This window comes from Lithobates pipiens, unplaced genomic scaffold (genome assembly GCF_037356315.1).
Source record: "Lithobates pipiens isolate NorthernLeopardFrog02 unplaced genomic scaffold, aLitPip1_a1.2 Scaffold_19, whole genome shotgun sequence".
NCBI lineage: Eukaryota > Metazoa > Chordata > Amphibia > Anura > Ranidae > Lithobates > Lithobates pipiens.
In genome coordinates this window covers 567,927,597-567,952,015 of record NW_027507764.1, presented here as the reverse complement: position 1 = coordinate 567,952,015, position 24,419 = coordinate 567,927,597, and the positions used below count along the sequence as shown (strand labels likewise).

The 24,419-nt window shown below is 44.3% G+C and overlaps 1 protein-coding gene across 1 annotated transcript in view; it reads left to right on the top strand.

Moving 5' to 3' along the window:
• The window catches only part of ZFAT (zinc finger and AT-hook domain containing), a 399,551-nt gene that overhangs the window by 46,169 nt on the left and 328,963 nt on the right, over positions 1-24,419 (top strand). The window contains 2 exon segments of the mRNA XM_077493855.1: positions 646-753; positions 10,220-10,381. Of these exon segments, the coding sequence (XP_077349981.1) occupies positions 702-753; positions 10,220-10,381 (214 nt within the window). The 5' untranslated portion in view covers positions 646-701.

Below are 24,419 nucleotides of genomic sequence, written 5' to 3'. Positions count from 1 at the left end.
AATTGTAGATGAAATTGCTCAAGGAATCCTCGGCAACCTTTGGAGAAACCCTGTTTTAGAGTCTTAACACACCTATTGACACCAATGCAGAGTTTGAAATGATAGCTCCACCAACCACAAAACATACCCAAGCCTCAAGACAAGATTGAGATCTACTGCCCTAAAATAAATTAGTTGTAATATTCAAAGAGGCTATCCAAAAAAAGTTCTAACCCACAGCAATCGGCGACCAATGGCACTGATACGGAAGACCTCAATACATACATTTTGCTTTCAAATTTTTTTATTTGTTTCAAAGGAAAAATATAATCCATACAATAGAGCACGGCAACATGTCGTCTCACATATATATGAAGAACATGGAAAACAAGTAAGAAAGTACAGGCTAACAGCATAAGCCGGAGAATACACATTGCGAATTGAAAGGCATTAGAAATATTAAATACAGATGAGATGAAAGTGAGAGGAGTTCTTTTTGTCTGGAACGGAATGACATGACAATTGAGGGAAACCTAGGAAATATGGACCAGATGCCACCCAGTACCCCCGACACCCAATTGGGAACAATACATACATTTTGTTACTCATGATTGTAATCCTTGCCCTTGATCCCCTTTTGTTGATCATACCCGATTCATTTTACAGATCACTCGTATTGAGGTTTCCTCTGGCGTCTATGGAGTGGTGTAGTCGTCGGCCAAATGCATTCTGTAGAGAACAGCTCCAACAACGACATCTCCAGAACAAACGAAGGTACTGTACTATTTTGTAAAAAAACAAAAAATGCAGTCAGCCTATAATGATCAGTAGAACTATTATGGATTTTAGTTTTTCTACACTTAAAGTTCCTTTGTTTGCATGGAGTAAAAATATGGGTGGAAGCCTCCATTGTCTTTTTGGGGTGATAAACCATCACAGCTTGTCATGGTGACCATTGTCACCGAGATACGTAGTGACCAGAAATAAATTATTTTATGTTTGTTAATGGAATGTAAACTGAAGTATATCTTCCCGAGGAGATACTTTTCTTGGTGTCAGATATCAGAAATGATTTCACCTCACTTTGGGTAGGCTTCCACTTGCATTTTTAGTCAACGCAAACAGGAAAAATGAAGGAAATTGTTCTGGATTTTAACACCCCATCACAAAACTTTCAGAATCTCTTCTCACCGTCCACAGAAAGTGATGAGAAATATCTGATAGGAGGAGGGAACAGAGGGATGAATGTAAAGGTTTGCTGCTTCTCCTTCACTGCCCAATAAGAGGCTGGAGGAGGGAAAATAACTATTTTTTGTACATAACCCTTAAAGAGGAAGTAAACCCTGATGGGTTTACTTCCTCTTTTTTTCCCTGCAAAGGTAAAGCATAATGGACTACTATGCATCGCATAGTAGCTCATTATGTGTCACTTACCTGACACAGGAGCCAGCGAAGTCGCCGCTGTCCCCTGTAGTCCGCCGCATCCATCTTGCTGGTGGCGTCTCGCAGCTCCGCCGAATCACAGCGCCGAAGCCGCGATGACGTCACTCCCGCGCATGCGCACGGGAGTCGCGTCTCGCAGCTCCGCCGCTGTCATTCGGCGAAGCCGCGATGACGTCACTCCCGCGCATGCGCACGGGAGTCGACAAATTAGGCAGCTCCATTCTTGGATTTGCCGCGTTTAGTGCGCCTGCGCGCCGCTGTCTACGGCGCATGCGCCGTAGACAGCGGTGCCCATTTTTGGGCAAATATCTCCTAAACCATATAGGTTTAGGAGATATTGCTTGGACCTACAAGTAAGCCTTAATCTAGGCTTACCTGTAGGTCAAAGTGGTTTGAAAGGGTTTACTTCCTCTTTAAAGTGGATGTAAACCCGAAACATTTTGTATTTTTTTTTTATTTTTATGTCATAATGTAGAGTATAAGATTTCCCATGATTTGTGCCCAGTCTTGCCACAAAGAGTTAATCCAGCTCTGAGCAATCCTCTTTTATTGTTCGGTCAGATAAATATTGACAAACGGAGAAAAACTTTGTCAAATCCTTCCCCTTGCTGTGAGCGACAGGTGATTTACAGATCTCGTGCACTAGCCTAAGAGACATGCATTATTTTTTAATTCCCTCCCACTCCTTTCTTCTGCTGCTCTGTAAGGATTGGCTGTTCTACACTTCAGCATGATTTGGCATGCTGAAGTCATGTGGGGACTTTTCTGGGTTTTGACTGGATGTTAGTGATCATAGCAGAAGTTCAGTGTAAGAAATACACAGGAGAAAATGCATGTTGATAAGGGGAGTGTAGAGGTGGGCGGGGAGTCTACTGACATCACGACTCCACCCACTGAGCAAAATGGAAAACAGACCCACCCACAAAATCTGCAGTTTTCAGGTCTCATAGCAGACAGAGGGGAGATATTTGACAGGTAAATATACATGCAGGAGGCTAGATAACCAATATTGCAGTAGTTTAGAAAGGATGAGAGTGGGTTTACATCCAACAATCAACAATACCTCTATGACTACACGTAAAACATTTTTATTCATATTTTTGAAAAATGGATGGTCTTCTTTCTTCTATTTGTATGGAAAGTCCACTTTAAGGACATACAGGTGTATCTCAAAAAATGTGAATATCGTCAAAAAGTTAATTTATCTCAGTAATTCAATTCAAAAAGTGAAACTCATATACAGTATTATATAGATGTGTTAAACGCAGAGTGGTATATTTCAAGCATTTCTCTCTTTTAATGTTGATGATTACGTCTTACAGCTAGTGAAAACCCAAAATTCAGTATCACAGAAAATTAGAATATTGCATAAGACCAATAAAAAAAAAAAGATTTTTAATACAGAAATGTTGGCTTACTGAAATATATGTCCATGTACAGTATAGTATGCACTCAATACTTGGTCGGGGCTCCTTTTGCATTAATTACTGCATCAATGCGGCATGGCATGGAAGCGATTAGCCTGTGGCACTGCTGAGGTGTTATGGAAGCCCGGGTTGCTTTGATAGCAATCTTTCAGCTTGTCTGCATTGTTGGGTCTGGTGTCTCTCATCTTCCTCTTGACAATACCCCACAGATTCTCTATACAACTTGGATCCTGTGCCTCTCCACTCTTCCTTTCAGACTCTGGGACCTTGATTTCCAAATGAAATGCAATATTTACTTTCATCCAAAGTGAGGACTTTGGCCCACTGAGCAACAGTCCAGTCCTTTTTCTCCTTAGCCCAGGTAAGACGCTTCTGACATTCAGGAGTGGCTTGACACAAGGACTGCGACAGTTTTAGCCCATGTCCTGGATACGTCTGTGTGTGTGTGGTGGTTCTTAAAGCACTGACACCAGCCTTGGGCCACTACTTGTGAAACTCACCCAAATTCTTGAATGACCTTTGCTTCACAATCCTCTCAAGGCTGCTGTTATCCCAGTTGCTTGTGCACCTTTTTTCTACCACACTTTTTCCTTATACTCAACTTTTTGTTAATATGCTTGGATACAGCACTCTGTGAATAGCCAGCTTTTGTAGCAATGACCTTTTGTGACTTACCCTCCTTGTGGAGGAGGTCAATGACTGTCTTCTGGACAACTGTCAAGTCGGTAGTCTTCCCCCATGATTGTGTAACCTACTGAACCAGACTGAAGGACCATCTAAAAGGCTCAGGAAACCTTTGCATTCATTAGCTGATTAGAGTGTGACACCCTGAGTCTACAATATTGAACTTTTTCACAATATTCTAATTTTCGGAGATACAGAATTTAGGGTTTTCACTAGCTGTAAGCCATAATCCTCAAAATTAAAAGAAAGAAATGCTTGAAATAAATCAGTCTGTATCTATGTAGCAGCCATATCCCTTGCAGGGTGGCCTTGACTTATTGGGCTTACCGGTTACCTCCGCTTGGCTTGTTCTTCCACGTCTAGGGGTTCCCAGGGTTGATACCCAACAACTTGAACGCTGACATGAATAAAGTCCATTTAAAAGGTTTTATTTGGCAGTAGTAACATCCAATAACACAGTCTCTCATGGGAACAGAGGGCACAGGTGAAGAACTCAGGCACCTTGAACTGCAGGTCTAGCAAAGTCTCTAATTCCACCCAGAGAGTAGCCACTCGCAGCTGGGTACTTCAAGGTTGAACAGATCTCTAGCCAGAGGTCATGGCAGTCAGCACGTCGACTCAAAACTTGAAATAATCCTATGAACGTGGACAATTTGTAACTAAGGATGAACAGGAACCTTTTCCTCAGTACCTGGGACGCTCTCGGTCTCCTCAATGGCACTGGAAAAACGTGAATTTGTCAATGTCCTTCCAAACTCAGTAACCTGGCACTTCCCAGGATGCCACTTGCTGGCCCTCCTCCAAAGAGTCCTCCCTCGGTCACTTACACAAGCTATGGTGCCTCTCCAAGCCGAGAGCACACCCGGACACCTTGAATCCTCCCTCAGTTACTGCGCCTCGGACCAGCAGGTTCCGAGACCCGGGAACAGACAGATCCCTACCCCAGACCAGGCAGGTCTATTAGGGGCCTCTAACAAGAACATGTTGCGGGATGTCGAACACCCCGTGACCGGAACCCCTCACGGGGCTACCCCGGTCCTGGAACCAGAACAGACCATATGGGCCTCACAAACTCTTCTCCCTAAACACGTGACACACACCTCTTAAGTACCCCTTCCCAGACTCCCCAGTGGGGCCCGGCACTCCCACTGATTGGTGCCGAGAAGGTTGATGCTCAAAACGTCCAACCAGGCCTGGTTCTGGCCTGTCACATGCACTTCACTACTCACATGACCAGGCAGAACTTCCAACACAGCCCGGCCATACTGATGTCAAGGCCAACCTACGTAATTAACTCTCAGAACCCCTACTGTTCTGAGGCAAAAACTAAATTTACATGCGTATGAGATTTTATCCAAATGTCATCCGCTACATATATAATCTGAGTTTCACTTTTTGAACTTAATTACTTAAATACATTTTTTTTGATGATATTCTATTTTTTTGAGATGCACCTGTATAAGATTTATATTTGCTACACTTTTTTTAAAGTAACACTAAAATCAATTTTTTACATCAGTTCTTTAATATTAAGTAAACCATGGCTTTTATTTTTTTGTTTGTTTTATACTGTTGGTAAGGTTGAATAAAGACATTATTCCATCCAGTTCATCTGGTGTGGGTGTATGAGTATGCATGTACAGTATTTATGTCTCTACCATTTCCCATATCCCTGTGTATTGCGTTCTCTAAGATTATACTCCCCAATCTAAGAGTTTTTTTTTAACCTTATCAACACCTCCCCGCTGACCCCATCAATTGTGCAAGGGAATTGCACATCCTTACCACTCTAATATTAAAGAACCCCCTATGTTCTTCCTGACGGGCCCACAGAAGATTTAATCACTGACAGACTGCCCGCCATCATTATACGTAGCTACTTTGAAGAGGAATATCGCTGTTATGGCGGCAGCTGGTTGCCATAACCCTGGTATCCTCTTCTTCAGCGGGTGGTCCACTTTCAGATAAAAGTGGTCTCTGCGGCGGATTCGCCGCAAGATAATTTTTATCAGCGGTGGGAGAGGGGCCCTCCGCCTTTTACCAGAGCCGTCGGTAGTGGTGGAGGCGATCGCGTCCTCTTGCTGCGCTGGTATGGAGCCGAGTGTAATTCTGTCAGTATAGAAGACATGGATCCTTCTGTAAAGTAGAAACACTGATCCATGTCTTCCACTAGTAACAGCACCTCCCCCACTACACTGAAACATTAGCTAGGCACACATTTAACCCTTTGATCACTCCTGATGTTAACCTCGTTCCTGCCAGTGTCATTAGTACAGTGCCAGTGCAAATTTTTAGCGCTGATTGCTGTATTTGTGTCACTGGTTCCCAAAAAAGTGTCAGTGTCCGATTTTTGTCCACCGCAATATCACAGTCCTACTATCAGCTGCTGATCGCCGTCATTACTAATAAACAAAATAATTAAAATATCCCATAGTGTGTAGACGCTATAACGTTTGTGCAAACCAATCAGTAAACGCTTATTGAGATTTTTTTTTTTCCAATAATATGTAGCAGAATACATATTGGCCTAAATTGATGAAGAAATTAGATTTTCATTTTTTTAATATATTTTTTAGAGCAGAAACTAAAAAAAAAAAATATTTTTTTTCAAAATTGTTGGTTGTTCTTTGTTTCTAGTGCAAAAAATAAAAACCGCAGAGGTGATCATATACCACCAAAAGAAAGTTCTATTTGTGGGGAAAAAAAAAGGACATCAATTTTATTTGGGTACAGCGTCTCACGACCGCGCAATTGTCAGTTAAAGTAACGCAGTGAAGTACAGTAAGACGCGGTTTACGAGCGTTTCCCAATACAAGCTATTTATTTTTTTAAATCCTGACTCGATTTGCGAGCGTGGTCTCGCAAGACAAACAGGATTCCAGCCTCTGGAGTGTGCAGTAGCACGTGTGGCTAGAGGTGCGGGGGCGCTGGTGATGCTTGGAGACCCCTCGGAGACACTCCGTTCCTGAGTGTTTCCGTGTGTCTCTGGGGGGCCCCCGCACCTCTGGCCACATGCGGCACTGCATACACCAGCAGTGGCACTGGAGCGCATTATCGGAGTTACCATTATTTCCTATGGGGAAACTTGCTTTGATATACGAGTGCATTGGATTACAAGCATTCTTCTGGAACTAATTATGCTCGTAATCCAAGGTAATACTGTACCGCAAAAAATGAGCTGAAGTGGTTAAAGTGTTAGTAAAGTCCTGAATTATTTTTTTTTTTTTTTATAAAAATAAAAAAAACATGTTATACTTACCTGCTCTGTCACTCCTGACCTGAGTGTCTATGGAGCCGTGCTTCATATACTTACGTAGTGGGACTTAGGCCTGCCCCCCACTTCCTCTCCATTGCATTTGATTGACAGCAGCAAGAGCCAGTGGCTCTTTTAAGAGGAAGAGAGGAAAGAATAGATGCAGTTGTGGACAGTGCTGATCTCTTCTCTCCTCTCTTCCCCTTCACACAGGGGAAGGGGGCACAGGGAAACCGAAAAAGTTTTTTACCTTTTTATGCAAGCAATGCATTGGGTAAAAAAAAAAGTTTTTAGGTTTCGTATCACTTTTAAGGTCAAGGCTTCTTGTTTTCAGGCTTTATGTCCTGTACACCAGCGGTCCCCAACCTCCCTAACACCAGGGACCACCTTGAAGAATACAACCCCCGCCACAGACTGGAGGGTGATGGGGGTGCAGCCTCTCATTGGGGGGGGGGTAGTGCAGCTTGGTATGAAGGGCCCCAGGATATAATAGGGGTTTATGGGTCTTATCTCTCTCCGTCTCCTCATCTCTCTCCGTCTCCTCATCTCTCTCCGTCTTCTCATCTCTCCTTCTCCTTCTCATCTCTCCTTCTCCTTCTCATCTCTCCTTCTCCTTCTCATCTCTCCTTCTCCTTCTCATCTCTCCTTCTCATCTCTCCTTCTCATCTCTCCTTCTCATCTCTCCTTCTCATCTCTCCTTCTCATCTCTCCTTCTCATCTCTCCTTCTCATCTCTCTTTCTCCTTCTCCTTCTCATCTCTCTTTCTCCTTCTCCTTCTCATCTCTCTTTCTCATCTCTCTTTCTCCTTCTCCTTCTCATCTCTCCTTCTCCTTCTCATCTCTCCTTCTCATCTTCCCACATGTCACCGATGTGACCACAGAGAGGGAAGGGAGAAGTGATCCTGGGAGAAGGTGCCCTCTGGTGGTTGGAGGGTGGCAGTGCAGGTTAGTGCTGGCTCGCTTGCCTGCCACCCACCACCCCACAGTGTAGCCCTGCCCCCAGCAGGCAGCAGGCCGACACTGCTCCACAGCCCAGGGGTTGGGGGCCTCTGCTGTACACGCTTCCTCTCTTCCACTTATGCACACCACAGCTACTAGTGTTTGAGCGAGCAGTGCTGGTATTTCTGGTCACTTGCTTCGTTCTATGCATACTACAATTCCCATAGAGCTGAATGTGTCTGCATATAGAAGTGTAGTCCATCTCGGGGGGGGGGGGGGGGGGGGACGGAAGAAGGGTGGCTACTTTTCCAAACACAAGGGGTGCACAGAGAACAAACGTAGCCACCCTAGAGGAAGTGGTGAGTTTGGGGGTAAGCGTGAGATGATTATGACTCACACAGAGGCACCGCCCCTAGTAGAAACAAAATTTAGAAAAGAACGTGGATTGGGACTTGCCATGTGCCTCGGTGGAGTAAAGATAATGATTTATGACACAATGTTTTTAAAAAAAAAATCATAAAGATACTTTCTTTTTCATCCTTGGATGAAGATATTTAAAACATTACAGGTGTAAGAGAAAATACAATTGTACTGTTAAGTTGATCCAGGTTGTGCGAGCCCTGGTATGGAAGATCATAACGCGTGGCCTACGCGTTTCGCGGGAACCCCGCTTCGTCGGGGCCTTTTAGAACAGCACAAACAGCATGTGAATAAATAGGAAAATGAACCAAAGCGCCAAAGGATGAAAATAAGTGAAAAAACCTCATGTATGTGTTAATATGGATAAAGAGAACTAATTGCTTTACCACATAATTTAAAGCAGCTGCAGTGTGAAATTGGTGTGAACAATTAATAAATGATAAAAAGTATACTGCGCTAAATGCTAAAAAAAAAAAATGACATACAGGTAATAAATGATACACTGGTAACAATAAATATAATCAAACAATCCCCAGTGAAAAAAAGGTGCTAGTGAAGCAATATCCAGTTCCGTGACTTGAATAATAGATGGATGATTCCGTGCTTCTTAAGCATGTGAATACTAAGGTCCGGTTCACACTGAGGCAGCACGACTTAAAGCGCGACCGCTGCGGCGACTTGCAAAACAACTTCTGTATAGAAGTCAATGCAAGTCGCCTCCAAAGTTGTACAGGAATCTTTTTCTAAGTCGGAGCGACTTGTCACTCCGATTAGAAAGGTTCCATTGTACAGAATGGGACGCTACTCATCAGGTGGCTAAGACGTCCTAGTGTGAACCGACCCTAAGGATGTCCTAGAACAAGAAGTCTGAGAATAGCAGAAAAAAAACTTGCATTTGAGAGAAGAAACAATGGAAGAGACAGAAGATACATTCAACTTATATTTAAACATATTGCATTTTTTATATAATTATAATAAAAATGCCATAAAACTATCCCCTAATTTGTAGACGCTATAACTTTTGCGCAAACCAATCAATATACGCTTATTGTGATTTAAAAAAAAAAAAAAATTGCCATAAATATGTAGACGAATACATATCGGCCTAAACTGAGAGAGAATATATTATTTTTTTTTATATATATTTTTTGGGGATATTTATTATTATATATTAGTAAAAAAAATGCTTTTTTAAAAAAAAAAATTGACGCTTTTTTAAAAGAAAGCTCTATTTGTGGGAAAAAAAAGGACGTCAATTTTGTTTGGGTGCAACGTCGCACGACAGCGCAATTGTCAGTTAAAGCGATCGCAAAAAGTGTTCTGGTCAGGAAGGGGGTAAAATCTTCCGGGGCTGAAGTGGTTAAAGAGCATCTGCCATCTCAGATCCAGCATGGCAGTACCTGTTAGCGGGCATCCATTCACCTTCTGCTGCCGCCACGTCCCTCGCCTTGTAGTGTCACTGCCGAATCACCAGCCGTCCCATTAAAGTGAATGGGACTGTCGGTGAGTCAACAGCGGGTCAGGAGGAGGAGCTGCTGCGGGACAGAGATGACAGCTGCTCTTTAAAAAATTTGATTTAAGCCCTTCTTACTAGTGATTTAAATCGAATCCACCCTGATTGGCTGTGAGCCCGGCTGTTGGTGACTGTAGGGATTGAGAGTCAGCGACTGTGCCAAGAGTCACCTGCTGGCTCTACAATGGGGGTGCCATTTATTGCCATATCTTTAGCACGGGCGATTTGTAATGTTTAATATACAGATTGTGGATGGGAAGTGGGTTAGAAAAGTTTGGGCCACCAGGCTGTAAATCTTTAGAAAATGGTTGGACAGAAATACAAATCCTAATCCCGTTATACTTTTCTTATGTCTTTATTTGTTATTTTATGTTCTGATAACTAAATAAAAAATTGAATGTAAAAAAAATCAAAAAAAAAAACAAATCCTTTTGGCAGGTAAAACAGTCACATTGCATACATTTCATCTGCTTGTTTAGTGGTTTGCCCGGAGTTCTACTTTAACAATAATCTATCTAGATCCGAATGTTTTACTTTTTTTTTGTTTTTTGTTGTTTTGTAGGAGCGAGCTCGATCTACATGTGCAAACTGTGCAACTTGTTCTCTCCCAGTCATTCGGAGCTCCTGCTACACGTGACAGAGAATCATTCCAAGGAAGGCCTAAGTCCTGATCACATCATCATCCCCCTCCGACCCCTCGCACCCTCCGGGAGGAACACAGAAGGTGCGTTCGCAATTTATTTTGGTACACTTTATGAGACCCGGGACCAGCTGCGATTAACACGCCCAATGCAGTCATGGAAGGGAATAATGGATGAGGCTGGTGGGACCCCTCTTGTGTCCTGAGGATTTAGGGGGAGTTTTGTCAGAAAGGCTCGTCAGGTTTCTTCTGCTGATTTTTGCAAAACCTTCTGTTTGTTTTTTTTTTTCTTTTTGTGTTGTTTTTTTCTTCTTTATATATATATATATATATATATATATATATATATATATATATATATATATATATATATTATTTTGTTTACTTTTCTTAATAATCTGGAAACTGCAGCTTGCTTGCAAAAGTTCAATAGACTTTTATTTTTTTTTTTTTTCTTTTAATATCTATGTTTTTAGTTTATTTTTTATTTTTTTTATATATTATTATTTATTTATTTTTTTTATATTATTTTGTTTACTTTTCTTAATAATCTAAAAAGATTAAGGCCTCTCGCACACTGCAATTTGCTTGAAAAAGTTCAATAGACCTTTTTTTTTCTTTTTCATTTTCTTTTTTTCTTCTGTTTGTGTTTGTTTTTTTATATATTATTTTGTTTACTTTTCTTAATAATCTGAAAATAGGTTTTTATTTTTTAATTTTTTTTTTTTTTCTGATCTAAAATACGCCGGCAGGTCGGTACGTCATACGGTCCTAACGACGAGGGGGGGGGGGGAGGAAATCGCACACAATGCCGGTGGCTGCAGACTCCTGCCTGTCTGGTGAGATCATTAGGGCGGCTTCGCTGCTGCCCGATTGCTCGCACACACCCCCGGTACCGTCGCTACCCCCCCCCCCCCGCCGTGCCCCACCATGCTTACCAGGCTCCGTTTGCCCATTGGCGGGCCCGGGATCTCCATGGCGAGTGACGGCGGGTGGAGGGGAAGGAGAAGAGCAGACACCCAGTACAGGGTGACATTGGGGGTCTTTTAAACTTTCCATATCTCAATAAAGGGAACCTGTCGCCTAAAAATCATCACATAGGGGACTTTTTGTCCCCTATGTGATGGAAAAAGAAAAGTTAACGTAAATAAAAAAAAAAAAGGTACACCCAAACACATAAAATCCCCCTCCCCATTTTTTTTTTTGAGGCCCCCCCAACCCCCACGTATACACACACATGAACGTAAATGCCTATGCGTGAAAACGTCAGTTGTGATATACATGCTGCATGCACTGGGGTGGGAGCAATAATTCTAACACAAGACCCCCTCCATAACACTAAACGGATACCTATAGGGGGCTTTTGAAGCGTCGCCTATAAAAAATATAGGGTAATGAAGTTTGTCGCCATTTCACGGGCGCACATAAATTTGAGGTTTGCCATGTTTGGTATCTACTTACTCGGTACAACCTCGTCCTTTTTATGTTTTTTTTTTTTTACTGAAATCTTGCGTTTCCTAGATCTTTGCGGTAATAACGTGTGACATAAATAATTGGAACTACCACTATTTTATTCTCTAAGGGTGTCTGCTTTCAGAACATATGTAATATTTGTGGGTTTTGTGTAATCTTCAGGCCTAAAATAATTTTTTTTAAACGTGTGTGCAAAGACTGATCTGGCAGCGAAAGGGGTTAATTTGTAATCTGGCTATGCACACAGGCGTGTAAACAACCGCCGTGCAGTCTTCGTTAAATAAAATATAAAAATCTGCATTTTTGGTCGTTAATTTACGCCTCGTGTGTGCAAAGGCACACAAACACGTGCGATTGTTGGGAAATGTGCACAAATGCCCAATTGCATATCGGGCGGAAGATGAACGCGAGAATGAGTTTGCTCGCATTTGCGCAAAAATGTGCGTGAAATTGTGCGAAAATACGCCAGAAACATCAAACGGGAGCATGGTGCCCAAGAGGTCGAAGGCTGCCCATAGACGGATTTTTTTGTTTTGTTTTTCTTTTGGCTGTCGAAAAATAAAAAGTGAGGTGGAAGGAGGAATCCCGCCCTTGTCCTATGTATTCCAGGGTGGGAGTGCAGGCCTCTTCATGTCTGGAGTTACATTCACATTAATTAGTAATAAATGTCACTGCACACAGTAAATATAAGCTTGAGAAATGGTGGCACATACACTCACTACCCACTTACACACTTCTTATATTGCCTTTGTTTCCTCTCCCCCTTATCATGTTGGCTAAAAACAGGTGTAGTCACTAAGTCGCCTCTCCTCCTCGCCCCCCCCCCAGCTCCGCCCGCTTCGGCCGCCTGGAGGGAAGAGAGAGAGAGGCGAGAAGCAGCCGTGACATAAGGTTGCGGTGCTGCGGCTGTATATAACAATACTAGTAGTTGTACATACATTGTGATGACGAGTGCCCCTTGACTTGATCAAAAGTATTTTGGGGGGGGGGGGGGGGGAGGCTTTAGTTTCCCATCATTGGTGTTCCGGGGGGGGGGGGGGGTGGAATAGTGCCCCATCATTGGTTTTTCTGGGGGGGGGAGAATAGTGTCCCATTGGTGTTGCTGGAGGGGGGGTGGGATAGTGCTCCATTTGTTTTGCTGAGGGGATGGCGAATAGTGCCCCATTGGTGTTGCTGGGGGAGGGGGGAAGTGCCCCATTGGTGTTGCTTTGAGGTGGGGATTGTGCCCCATTGGTGTTCCTGGGAAGGGGGGATAGTGCCCCATCATTGGTGTTCCTAGGAGGAATAGTGCCCCATTATTGGTGTTGCGGGGGGGATAGTGCCCCATTGGTGTTGCTGGGGGGGGGGGGGGGGACAGTGCCCCATTGGTATTCCTTAGAGGGCGGGTATACTGCCCCATTGGTATTTCTGGGGAGGAAGGGAATAGTGACCCATTGGTATTGCTGGGGGGGGGGGGAAGTAACCCATTGGTGTTGCTGGGGGGGGAATAGTGACCCATTGGTGTTGCTGGGGGGGGGGGAATAGTGACCCATTGGTGTTGCTGGGGGGGTGTGTTCAGTGTGATAAATAATAATTTTCACTGATCTCTGAGATCAGTGTTCACTAACACAAAGCCCAGCCCCCCACAGTTAGTAACACACCCCTAGGAATACTTAACCCCTACACTGCCACCCCTGGTTAACCCCTTCACTGCCAGTGTCATTTACACAGGAATCACTGCATTTGTATAGCAGTGATTGTTGTATAAATGACAATGGTCCCAAATATGTCCGATGTGTCTGCTACAATGTCACAGTCACAATAAAAATCACTGATCACCCCCATTACTAGAAAAAAAAAATGATTAATAAAAATGCCATAAAGCTATCCCCTATTTTGTAAACACTATAACTTTTGCGCAAACCAATCAATCGATTATTGCGATTTTTATATTTTTGGGGGATATTTAAAGTAAAAAATAATGCGTTTTTTTCAAAATTGTCACTCTATTTTTGTTTATAGCACAAAAAATAAAAACCGCAGAGATGATCAAATACCACCAAAAGTAAGCTCTATTTGTGGGAAAAAAAGGACATCAATTTTGTTTGGAAAACGCGCCGCACGACCGCGCAATCGTCAGTTAAATCGGCGCAGCGCCGAATCGCAAAAAGTGGTCTGGTCTTCAGCCAGCAAAATTTGTTCGGTCTGAAAGTGGTTAAGAAAAAAACTTGCATTTAAATGCCCATCAATGCAGCCTTGTCCGTGTCCACCTGCAGCCTTGTCCATCAGTGCACCCTTGCCCAGTGCCTTTGCAGCCTTGCCAAGTCTCTTTTCAGGATTGCCCTGCTTTCAATTTGGCGCCGATCCCCCGCTACTGTACACCGAGGTACACTCGGCTTTACTCGCAGTCCCGCCCACCTCCACTGATTGCGAGAGGAGCGAGCGCCGCCGACATACAGAAAGCCAAATGTAATTCAGCTAGACTCGGCTCTGCTCACAGTCAGAGGCAGGACTGCGAGAGGAGCCGAGTAAGGCCGAGTGTACTTCAGCTTTGTGTGTCTCGGCTCGGCTCGCTCCTTTCCCCACATTCAGCGGGAGATCGGCGGGGATCGCCGTATAACGCGCACCCATGATTTTGCCCTGATTTTAATAAATATGGTAATTGGCCAACTAATTGATTATGAAAATAATCGTTGGTTGCAGCCCTAATGCCCGTAGCTGCACCCATCATTCAGATATTCCCACTGAAAGTCAATGACGTCATATGGCGTCCTTGGGCTGGAAGTGGTTAAAATTTTAAATGGAAATGTATTTTTATTTTTTCTTTATTTTTTTTCCTGGTTTTAAATATAATGCAACATAGACCTGACTGTGCAGACAATCCGGCACGGCAAAGTTTGCATTCTGAGCACTTTCCATGATGGTCCGGGGAGCCGGTGATTGACACCGAGCGTTGTGCTGAGTCTCTGTGACAGAACATCTCTACATCACAGCTAATGACCTGGAGGGCCGCCAGAGGGGCCGAGTGTTGGCTGGGACCTTTCTGATGAACTGTCAGATGCCCGCTCTCAAAGCAGCTAAGCAGACTGTCAGTTATTGCCCCGCAAATCATAACCACCGCTAGACCTGCACACGGCAAAGTATGGCCTACCGCGTCTTCTCCGGGAGGCTGCGCCCCGAGCCTGGAGGCATCCTGTCCTCCCTAATAACTGCTGCTGACTATACATTCTCCTCTCTGCCTACTGAAATATTATTCTTTTATTTATTTTGTAAAATATTTAAAGCAATGATGAGCCGTTTTTCTAATTTAGATCTTTTGACTTTAAAGCCCAATTGTAGGTATGAAAATAAGATTTTCCATCACCTTTTTTTTTTTTAAACAAATGTTAAATTGCAAAGCTCTGAACTCCATTCAAACGGCTAAATACACAAATTAGATGAATATAAAAGAGCTGTGTTATCTGCCAAAAGATTTGTCATTTTGTCCATCCAGTTCTGAGATTTACACAGCCCTGCCCAACAGCGGAGGTGAACTGATTCTGATCTGCTGCAGTTACTTGTAAGATACAGGTCTTGGTCCCCAGCCTGCGACTGGACAGTGAAAGGAAAAGCATGAGACGGGTGAGCTCATATAGTTACATAGTCAGGCTGAAAAAAGCCACGAGTCCATCTAGTTCAACCATAAAAAATGTAATAAAACAAAAAATATCATACAATCCCATATACACAATCCTATACCCACAGTTGATCTGGAGGAAGGCGAAACAACCCCCTGAAAAGCATGATCCAATTTGCTACAGCAGGGGAAAAAAATTCCCAGAGTGGCAATCAGATTTTCCCTGTCTTTACCTATAAATTTTTCAGACTTTACCTATAAATGTCAGTACCCAGTTATAGTATATACATTTAGGAAAGAATCCAGGCCTTTCTTAACCACTTCAGCCGCGGAAGAATTTACCCCCCTTCCTGACCAGAGCACTTTTTGCAATTCGGCACTACGTCGCTTTCACTGACAATTGCGCGGTCGTGCGACGTGGCTCCCAAACAAAATTGACGTCCTTCCCCCCCCCCACAAATAGAACTTTCTTTTGGTGGTATTTGATCAGCTCAGCGTTTTTTTGTTTTTTGCGCTATAAACAAAAAAAGAGAGACGATTTTGAAAAAAAAGAATTATTTTTTACATTTTGCTATAATAAATACCCCCAAAAAATATATATAAAAAAACATATTTTTTCCCTCAGTTTAGGCCGATACGTATTCTTCTACATATTTTTAGTAAAAAAAAAATCGCAATAAGCGATTATTGATTGGTTTGCGCTAGGGATGCACCGAATGTTTTTTTTGGTGCCGAAACCGATACCGAAAATGAAAAATACACTAGGCCGAAAACCGATACCGAAACAGCACCGATACCGAAAATGACTGTTTTTAAAAAATATTTTTATACAGGAGGTGGTCAGAGACTGGGGACATGGTACAGGAGGTGGTCAGAGACCGGGGACATGGTACAGGAGGTGGTCAGAGACCGGGGACATGGTACAGGAGGTGGTCAGAGACCGGGGACATGGTACAGGAGATGGTCAGAGACTGGGGACATGGTACAGGAGATGGTCAGAGACTGGGGACATGGTACAGGAGATGGTCAGAGACTGGGGACATGGTACAGGAGATGGTCAGAGACTAGGGACATGGTACAGGAGACGGTCAGAGACTGGGGACATGGTACAGGAGATGGTCAGAGACTGGGTACATGGTACAAGAGATGGTTAGAGACTGGCGGCATGGTACAGGAGATGGTCAGAGACTGGGGACATGGTACAGGAGATGGTCAGAGACTGGGCACATGGTACAGGAGATGGTCAGAGACTGGGGACATGGTACAGGAGATGGTCAGAGACTGGGGACATGGTACAGGAGGTGGTCAGAGACTGGGGACATGGTACAGGAGGTGGTCAGAGACTGGGGACATGGTACAGGAGGTGGTCAGAGACTGGGGACATGGTACAGGAGGTGGTCAGAGACTGGGGACATGGTACAGGAGGTGGTCAGAGACTAGGGACATGGTACAGGAGGTGGTCAGAGACTGGGGACATGGTACAGGAGGTGGTCAGAGACTGGGGACATGGTACAGGAGGTGGTCAGAGACTGGGGACATGGTACAGGAGATGGTCAGAGACTGGGGACATGGTACAGGAGATGGTCAGAGACTGGGGACATGGTACAGGAGATGGTCAGAGACTGAGGATGTGGTACAGGAGATGGTCAGAGACTGGGGACGTGGTACAGGAGATGGTCAGAAATTGCACACATGATACATGACACATGATACAATTGATACAATGCAGCCAGTGTGTCCCCCATTGCAGCCAGTGTGTCCCCTCATAGCAGCCAGTGTGTCCCCTTATAGCAGCTAACCTGTGAAGAGAAGAGGAGAGTCGCTTCCGTCGCCTGTTTGATCACAGCAGGGGAACATCACAGCTTTCAGTTCATTAGCTGTGTGTTCCCGGCCGCGCGCCGTCACGTACAGCCCCTCCCCCTTGTCAGGGCACTTTGATAGACAGATCATCCGTCCAATCCTACGGGTGATCTGTCTATCAAAGTGCCCGGACAAGGGGGAGGGGCTGTACGTGACGGTGCGTGGCCGGGATCACACAGCTATTGAACTGAAAGCTGTGATGTTCCCGCGCTGTGATCAAACAGGTGGTGGAGACGGCTCTCCTGCACTATAGCATGATATATCTTTTCATGATGGGCGCACCAGGGGCAGGGGGCGGAGCACCGCCCCCTATCCTGGCCCCCGCCCCATTTTCGGCTCGATTATCGGTTGTTTTTCTCTTTCTGCAAATTGCCGAAAAGGGCATTTTTGGCCGATATGTCTCGGCGGCCGAAATTTCGGTGCATCCCTAGTTTGCGCAAAAGTTATAGCTTTTAAAAAATAGGGGATAGTTTTTGTGGTGTTTTTATTAATATATATATATATATATATATATATATATATATATATATATATATATATATATATATATATATATATATATATATATATATATATATATATATATATATATATATATATATATATATTATAATATCATTTTTTTTTTTTTTTTTTTTTTAAATGGCGGCGATCAGCGATTTTTTAATCATAACTGCAACATTATGGCGGACACATTTTTGGGACCATTGTCATTTATACAGCAATCGGTGCTATACAAATGCACTGATTCCTGTGTAGATGACACTGGCAGTAAAGGGGTTAACCACTAGGTGGCAGTGTAGGGGTTAAGTGTGTCCTAGAGGTGCGTTTCTAACTGTGGGGGGCGTGGCTGTGTTTTACACATCACTGATCTCTGCTCCGATCACAGAGAGCAGAGATCAGTGACACTGTCACTAGGTAGAATGGGGAAATGCTTGTTTACTTTAGCATCTCCTCGTTCTTCCTCCCCTTGAGGCGATCGCGGTTATCCCCGCGGCGATCAAATCTGCGGGACCCACGACTGGACTTACGGGGCTTTCCGCCACCAGCCTCTTAAAGGGCAAGGTACAGGTATGTGATTCCGCCTGTACGAGCCCTTCTGCCGACGTATATCGGCGTGAGGCAGTTGGCAAACGGTTAAAGCAATCTACTGAGCTGACCAGATTCACCTCTGCAGGGAGTCTATTCCACATTTTCACAGCTCTTACTGTGAAGAAACCTTTCTGTATTTGGAGATGAAATCTCTTTTCCTCTAGACATAAAGAGTGCCCCCTTGTCCTTGGTGTTGACTGGAATAACTCAACACCAAGTTCACTATATGGACCCCTTATGTATTTGTACATGGTGATCATATACCCCCTTTCTCTCCTCTTTTCGAGAGCATAAATTCAGTTCCTCTAATCTTTCCTCATAGCTGAGCTCCTCCATGCCTCTTATCAGTTTGGTTGCTCTTCTCCGCACTTTCTCCAGTTCCCCGATATCCTTTCTGTCACTCTGCTCTTTTCTCCTATCAAAATGCGGTGTAACTCAGCGGCTCCTCTTTCCGCTTCTCCCTCCCCCAGCCTGAGCTCTACTGTACAGGGATTGCGAGAGACCGATTCCAAGTGAAATTCAAGTACTTGCCATGCTTGCTTTCAGGAATGTATTAATGAGCTGTTTGGCTTCATATTTGAAGCTACCAAGCGGATGGAAGTCCCCAGAGTTAAATTTACTCAAAATGAAAATCCTTTAAGTGGGACCATGACTAATGAAAAAGTAATGGCTGTCACACTAAATACTCAAGATTAATTCGCCGTGAGATCACCGCTATCGGCGGCGGGAGAGGTGCCACCCCCCCTCCCGCCGCCCTCCCGCACCTTCCGCCGCTTACCGGAGCCGTCGGTAGCAGCGGAGGCGTTCGGGTCCTTCTGCTAGCTGGGTATGGAGACGAGTGAGGCTAAGATGGCCCCCACTCGTCTCTATACCATAGGAGGGCGGAAGCGACGTCAAAACGTCACTTCCGCCCATACCTCTTAAAGGTATATTTTTTTTTTTTGTTGCATTTTTTTTTTTTTTTTTTTTTTTTGCATTTTAGTCCAAATATGAGATCTGAGGACTTTTTGATCCCAGATCTCATATTTAAGATGATTTGTCATGCTTTTTTCTATTACAAGGGATGTTTACATTCTTTGTAATAGGAATAAAAGTGATCAAATTTTTTTTTTTTTTTTTTTAAACAGTGTAAAAATAAATAAAATCAATTAAAATAAAAAAAGGTTTTTAAAAACACCCCGTCACGACGAGCTTGTGCACAGAAGCGAGCGCATACGTGAGTAGCGCCCGCATATGAAAACGGTGGTCAAACCACACATGTGAGGTATCGCCGCGATCGGTAGAGCGAGAGCAATAATTCTAGCCCTAGACCTCCTCTGTAACGCAAAAAATGCAACCTGTAAAAAATTTTAAATGTCGCTTATGGAGATTTTTGAGGCTAAAAGTTTGACGCCATTCCACGAGCGGGCGCAATTTTGAAGCGTGACATGTTTGGTATCAATTTACTCAGCGTAACATTGTCTTTCACAATATAAAAAAAAAAGGGGCTAGTTTTACTGTTGTCTTATTTTTTTATTCAAAAAAGTGAATTTTTTCCAAAAAAAGTGCGCTTGTAAGACCGCTGCGCAAATACGGTGTGAAAAAAAGTATTTCAATGACCGCCATTTTATTCTCTAGGGTGTTAGAAAAAAAACAATATAAAATGTTTGGGGGTTCTAAGGAATTTTCTAGCAAAAAAACTGTTTTAAACATGAAAACACCAAATCTGAAAAAGAGGCCTGGTCCTTAAGTGGTTAAGGGGAATCGAGCACATTTTGGAAAGAAATGTGCACCCTGTATGGCCTGCTTTACACATGAGTGGATGTTCAGGCAACCCCTCGGGATGGGGGTTATCCTATCCCCACCTTACACATTAATAGGTGAGGTTTAAAAAAGACCATCAAGTCCAACCTATGTGTGTGATTATATGTCAGTATTACATTGTATATCCCTGTATGTTGCGGTCGTTCAGGTGCTTATCTAATAGTTTTTTGAAACTATCGATGCCCACCGCTTGTGGAAGGGCGTTCCACATCCTTGCTGCTCTTACGGTAAAGAACCCTCTACGTAGTTTAAGGTTAAACTGATGCTCTTCTAATTTTAGTGAATGGCTTCATGTCTTTTTAACCACTTTCAGACCGGACCATTTTGCTGGTCAATGACCAGAGGTCTTTTTACAATTTGGCACTGCGCTGCTTTAACTGGTAATTGCGCGGTCATGCAATGTTGTACCCAAACAAAATTTGCGTCCTTTTCTTCCCACAAATAGAGCTTTCTTTTGATGGTATTTGATTGCCTCTGCGATTTTTATTTTTTGCGATATAAATGTAAAAAGACCGCAAATTTTGAAAAAAAATGATATTTTCTACTTTTTGTTATTAGAAAAATACAATAAACTCAATTTTAGTCATACATTTAGGCCAAAATGTATTCAGCCACATGTCTTTGGTAAAAAAAAAGTCAATAATTGTATATTTATTGGTTTGCGCAAAAGTTGTCACATCTACAAACTAAGGTACGTTTTCTGGAATTTACGCAGCTTTTAGTTTACGACTGCCTATCTCATTTCTTGAGGTGCTAAAATGGCAGGGCAGTACAAAACCCCCCCCAAATGACCCCATTTTGGAAAGTAGACCCCCTAAGGAAATTGATAAGAGGCATGTTGAGCCCATTGAATATTTTATTTTTTTGCCTCAAGCGATTGAATAATGACAAAAAAATTTTTTTTTTTTTTTACACAAAGTTGTCACTAAATGATATATTGCTCACACATGCTATGGGCATATGTGAAATGACACCCCAAAATAAATTCTGCTGCTTCTCCTGAGTACGGGGATACCACATATGTGGGACTTTTTGGGAGCCTAGCCGCGTACGGGGCCCCGAAAACCAAGCACCGCCTTCAGGCTTTCTAAGGGCGTAAATTTTTGATTTCACTTCTCACTACCTATTACAGTTTTGAAGGCCATAAAATGCCAAGATGGCACAAAACCCCCCAAATGACCCCATTTTGGAAAGTAGACACCCCTAAATTTAGGGGTACACTAGTGAGACTAGGTAATAAATGGCGGGTGCCCTGCAGTGCGGTGCGAATCACATCCGTTCTCATAAACCGCTGCAATGTGAACCCAGCCTTAGTGACACTGGCGACGGGGGGTGATCACGGGGTTAAACCTTTATTGGGGGGGTTAGGGGGGTACCTTAGAACTAAAGGGGGCTAACCCTAACTGCCCTAACAGTTATTACAGTCACAAATGACACCCGCCGGGTGATCAGGGGGTTAAACCTTTATTAGGTAATAAATGGCGGGTGCCCTGAAACTATAAAAAAATACCTAACCAACCAGCGTCACCTGTAACAGTTATATGGTGATCACTGGTGAAAGGGTTAACTAGGGGGCAATCAGGGGGCTTTATGCGGTAGTATGTGGGGGTCCCTGGCGCTATAAAAATCTGCGGCGAACCTAAATACCTACCTGCCTAACTAGCGTCACCTGTGACACTAATACAGCGATCAGAAAAACGATCGCTTATTAGGCTGGGTTCACACTGGAGCGATGCGGGAACGCCACGAATCCGCGGCGGGTTCCCGCATCGCATGCCTCCCGGCGGCAGTTCACACTGCCCTATGCGAACTGCTGGGAGTGTCAGTGAAATGTTAATGACACCCCCAGATCAGTTCGCATATCGCAGTGCGATCTGCAAACTCGGATCGCATGGTGTGAACACCCATGCGATCCGATTCTGCTGCGGACCAAAAAAAGGGTCCCGTGCGAATTTGCGGCGGGTGCGGCGCGAATTCAGCCATACTATCTGTATGGCTGAACTCGAATCGCACAGAGATCGGATGTGATTTGCACTGCAGTGCGGTGCGAATCACATTCGTTCTCATAAACCGCTGCAATGTGAACCCAGCCTTAGTGACACTGGCGATGGGGGGTGATCACGGGGTTAAACCATTATTGGGGGGGTTAGGGGGGTACATTAGAACTAAAGGGGGCTAACCCTAACTGCCCTAACAGTTATTACAGTCACAAATGACACCAATGCAAAAAAATAAATAAAAAATGACATTGGTGTCACTGTGACTGGGGGGCAGGGGTAATTGGGGGGGTGATCGGGGGGGTGTGAGTGTGCCTGGCATGTTCTACTGTGAAGTGTCGTGTTGGTGCAACTCACCGATCCTCTCTCCTCGGTGTCGGAACGAAAAATACCGACACGGAGGAGAGATTACATCACTTCCTCTCCTGTGTTTACATTACAGGAGAGGAAGTGATGTCACGGAGCATTTTCATTCGTCGGGAGCGATCGCGAGGGGGTGGCCATGAATGAATGGCCGCCCCCTCATCCCGGATCGCTCCCGAACGAATACCGACCGCCGCAGGCACCGGGGGGGGGGGGGCCCTGTCGGGCCCCCCACCCGCGGGAAGGCAGGAACGTACAGGTACGCCCATATGCCTGCCCGTGCCATTCTGTCGACGTACATCGTCGTGCGGCGCTCGGCAAGTGGTTAAATTCCCTTTTGTGGAAAAGTTTTATCCCTATTGTGGGGTCATTTTTTTTGTATTGTACATTGAAATCCTATCCCCTCTCAAGCGTCTCTTCTCCAGAGAGAATAAGTTCAGTGCTCACAACCTTTCCTCATAACTATTATCCTCCAGACCCTTTATCAGCTTTGTTACCCTTCTTTGTAGTCGCTCCATTTCCAGTACATCCTTCCTGCGGACTGGTGCCCAGAACTGGACAGCATACTCCAGGTGCGGCCGGACCAGAGTCTTGTAGAGCGGGAGAATTACTGATAAGCCCCCCCCCCCCCGCCCACAGACCCCCACAACCAACCGGCAAGGGTTGTGGGGATGAGGCCCTTGTCCCCATCAACATGGGAACAAGGTGCCCTTGGGGTGCCACCCCAAAGCACCCTCCCCATGTTGAGGGCATGTGGTTTAGGAGGGGGGTGGGTGCGCTCTGCCCCCCCCCCTCTTTTCCTGCAGCCTGCCAGGTTGTGTGCTTGGATAAGGGTCTGGTATGGATTTTTGGGGGGGGCTAAGCCATTTTTTAAATTTTGGGGCAGGGTTTCCCTTAAAATGCATTCCAGGAAGGTGAACGGCAGTGGATATTTTTGCGAGGAGCTCCAGCAACCCTGAGATGAATCCGTCGCCATCCGGGCATATTAACAACTTTACAGTGCCAAAAAACTCACCAGCCTGCTCTGCTCGGTCCCCTGCAGTGACCTGTGCCAGTATTCTGGGGCAAATCTTCCCGTGGACGCCCGAGAGACGCTGCCTCCGAACACCGGTGGTGCCCAGAACTGGACAGCATGCTCCAGGTGTGGCTGGACCAGAGTCTTGTAGAGCGGGAGAATTATCGTTTTATTTCTGGAGTTGATCCCCTTTTTAATGCCAATATTCTGTTTGCTTTGTTAGCAGCAGCTTGGCATTGCATGCCATAGCTGAGCCCATCATCTACTAGGACCCCCAGATCATTTTCCATCCTAGATTCCCCCAGAGGTTCTCCCCCCAGTCTTGTAGAATGGGAGAATTATCGCTTTATTCCTGGATCCCCTGCAGATCTTGTAAATTTGCCCACTTACAAAGAAAAGAAGGGTCTATAATTTTTATCATAGGTGTTTTCTAAATGATAAAGACAGGATATCAACCAACAATCCAGAAAATACGCATGATACAAATGTTATAAATTTGAGTTACAGTTCAGTGAGTAAAATAAGTATTTGATCGCCAAGCAAAACATGACTTCGTACTTGGTGGAGAAACCCTTGTTGGCAAGCACAGAGGTGAAACGTTTCTTGTAAATGGGAAGAAACAAGAAACCCCGCTCAGGTGGGTGAATCCAGATAAATGGGAGAGTAAAGTGAATTGAAGGACTCCTCTCAAGGGTGCTAGCCACGGCTCGCTCCGTCGTACAAACTGCAAAAAGGAAGAAACTGCTGCACTCCAAGATGATGAATATGAGTCCTTTATCGATCCATCCAAGGGACACACCACAGGAAAAAGGACAATCAAGGCAGACATGTTTCACACAGTATCATGTGCCAACTACAAGACGTGTCTTGTAGTTGGTGACCAGGTTTGCAGACATCTCAGGGGGGATTTTGGTCCACTCTTCT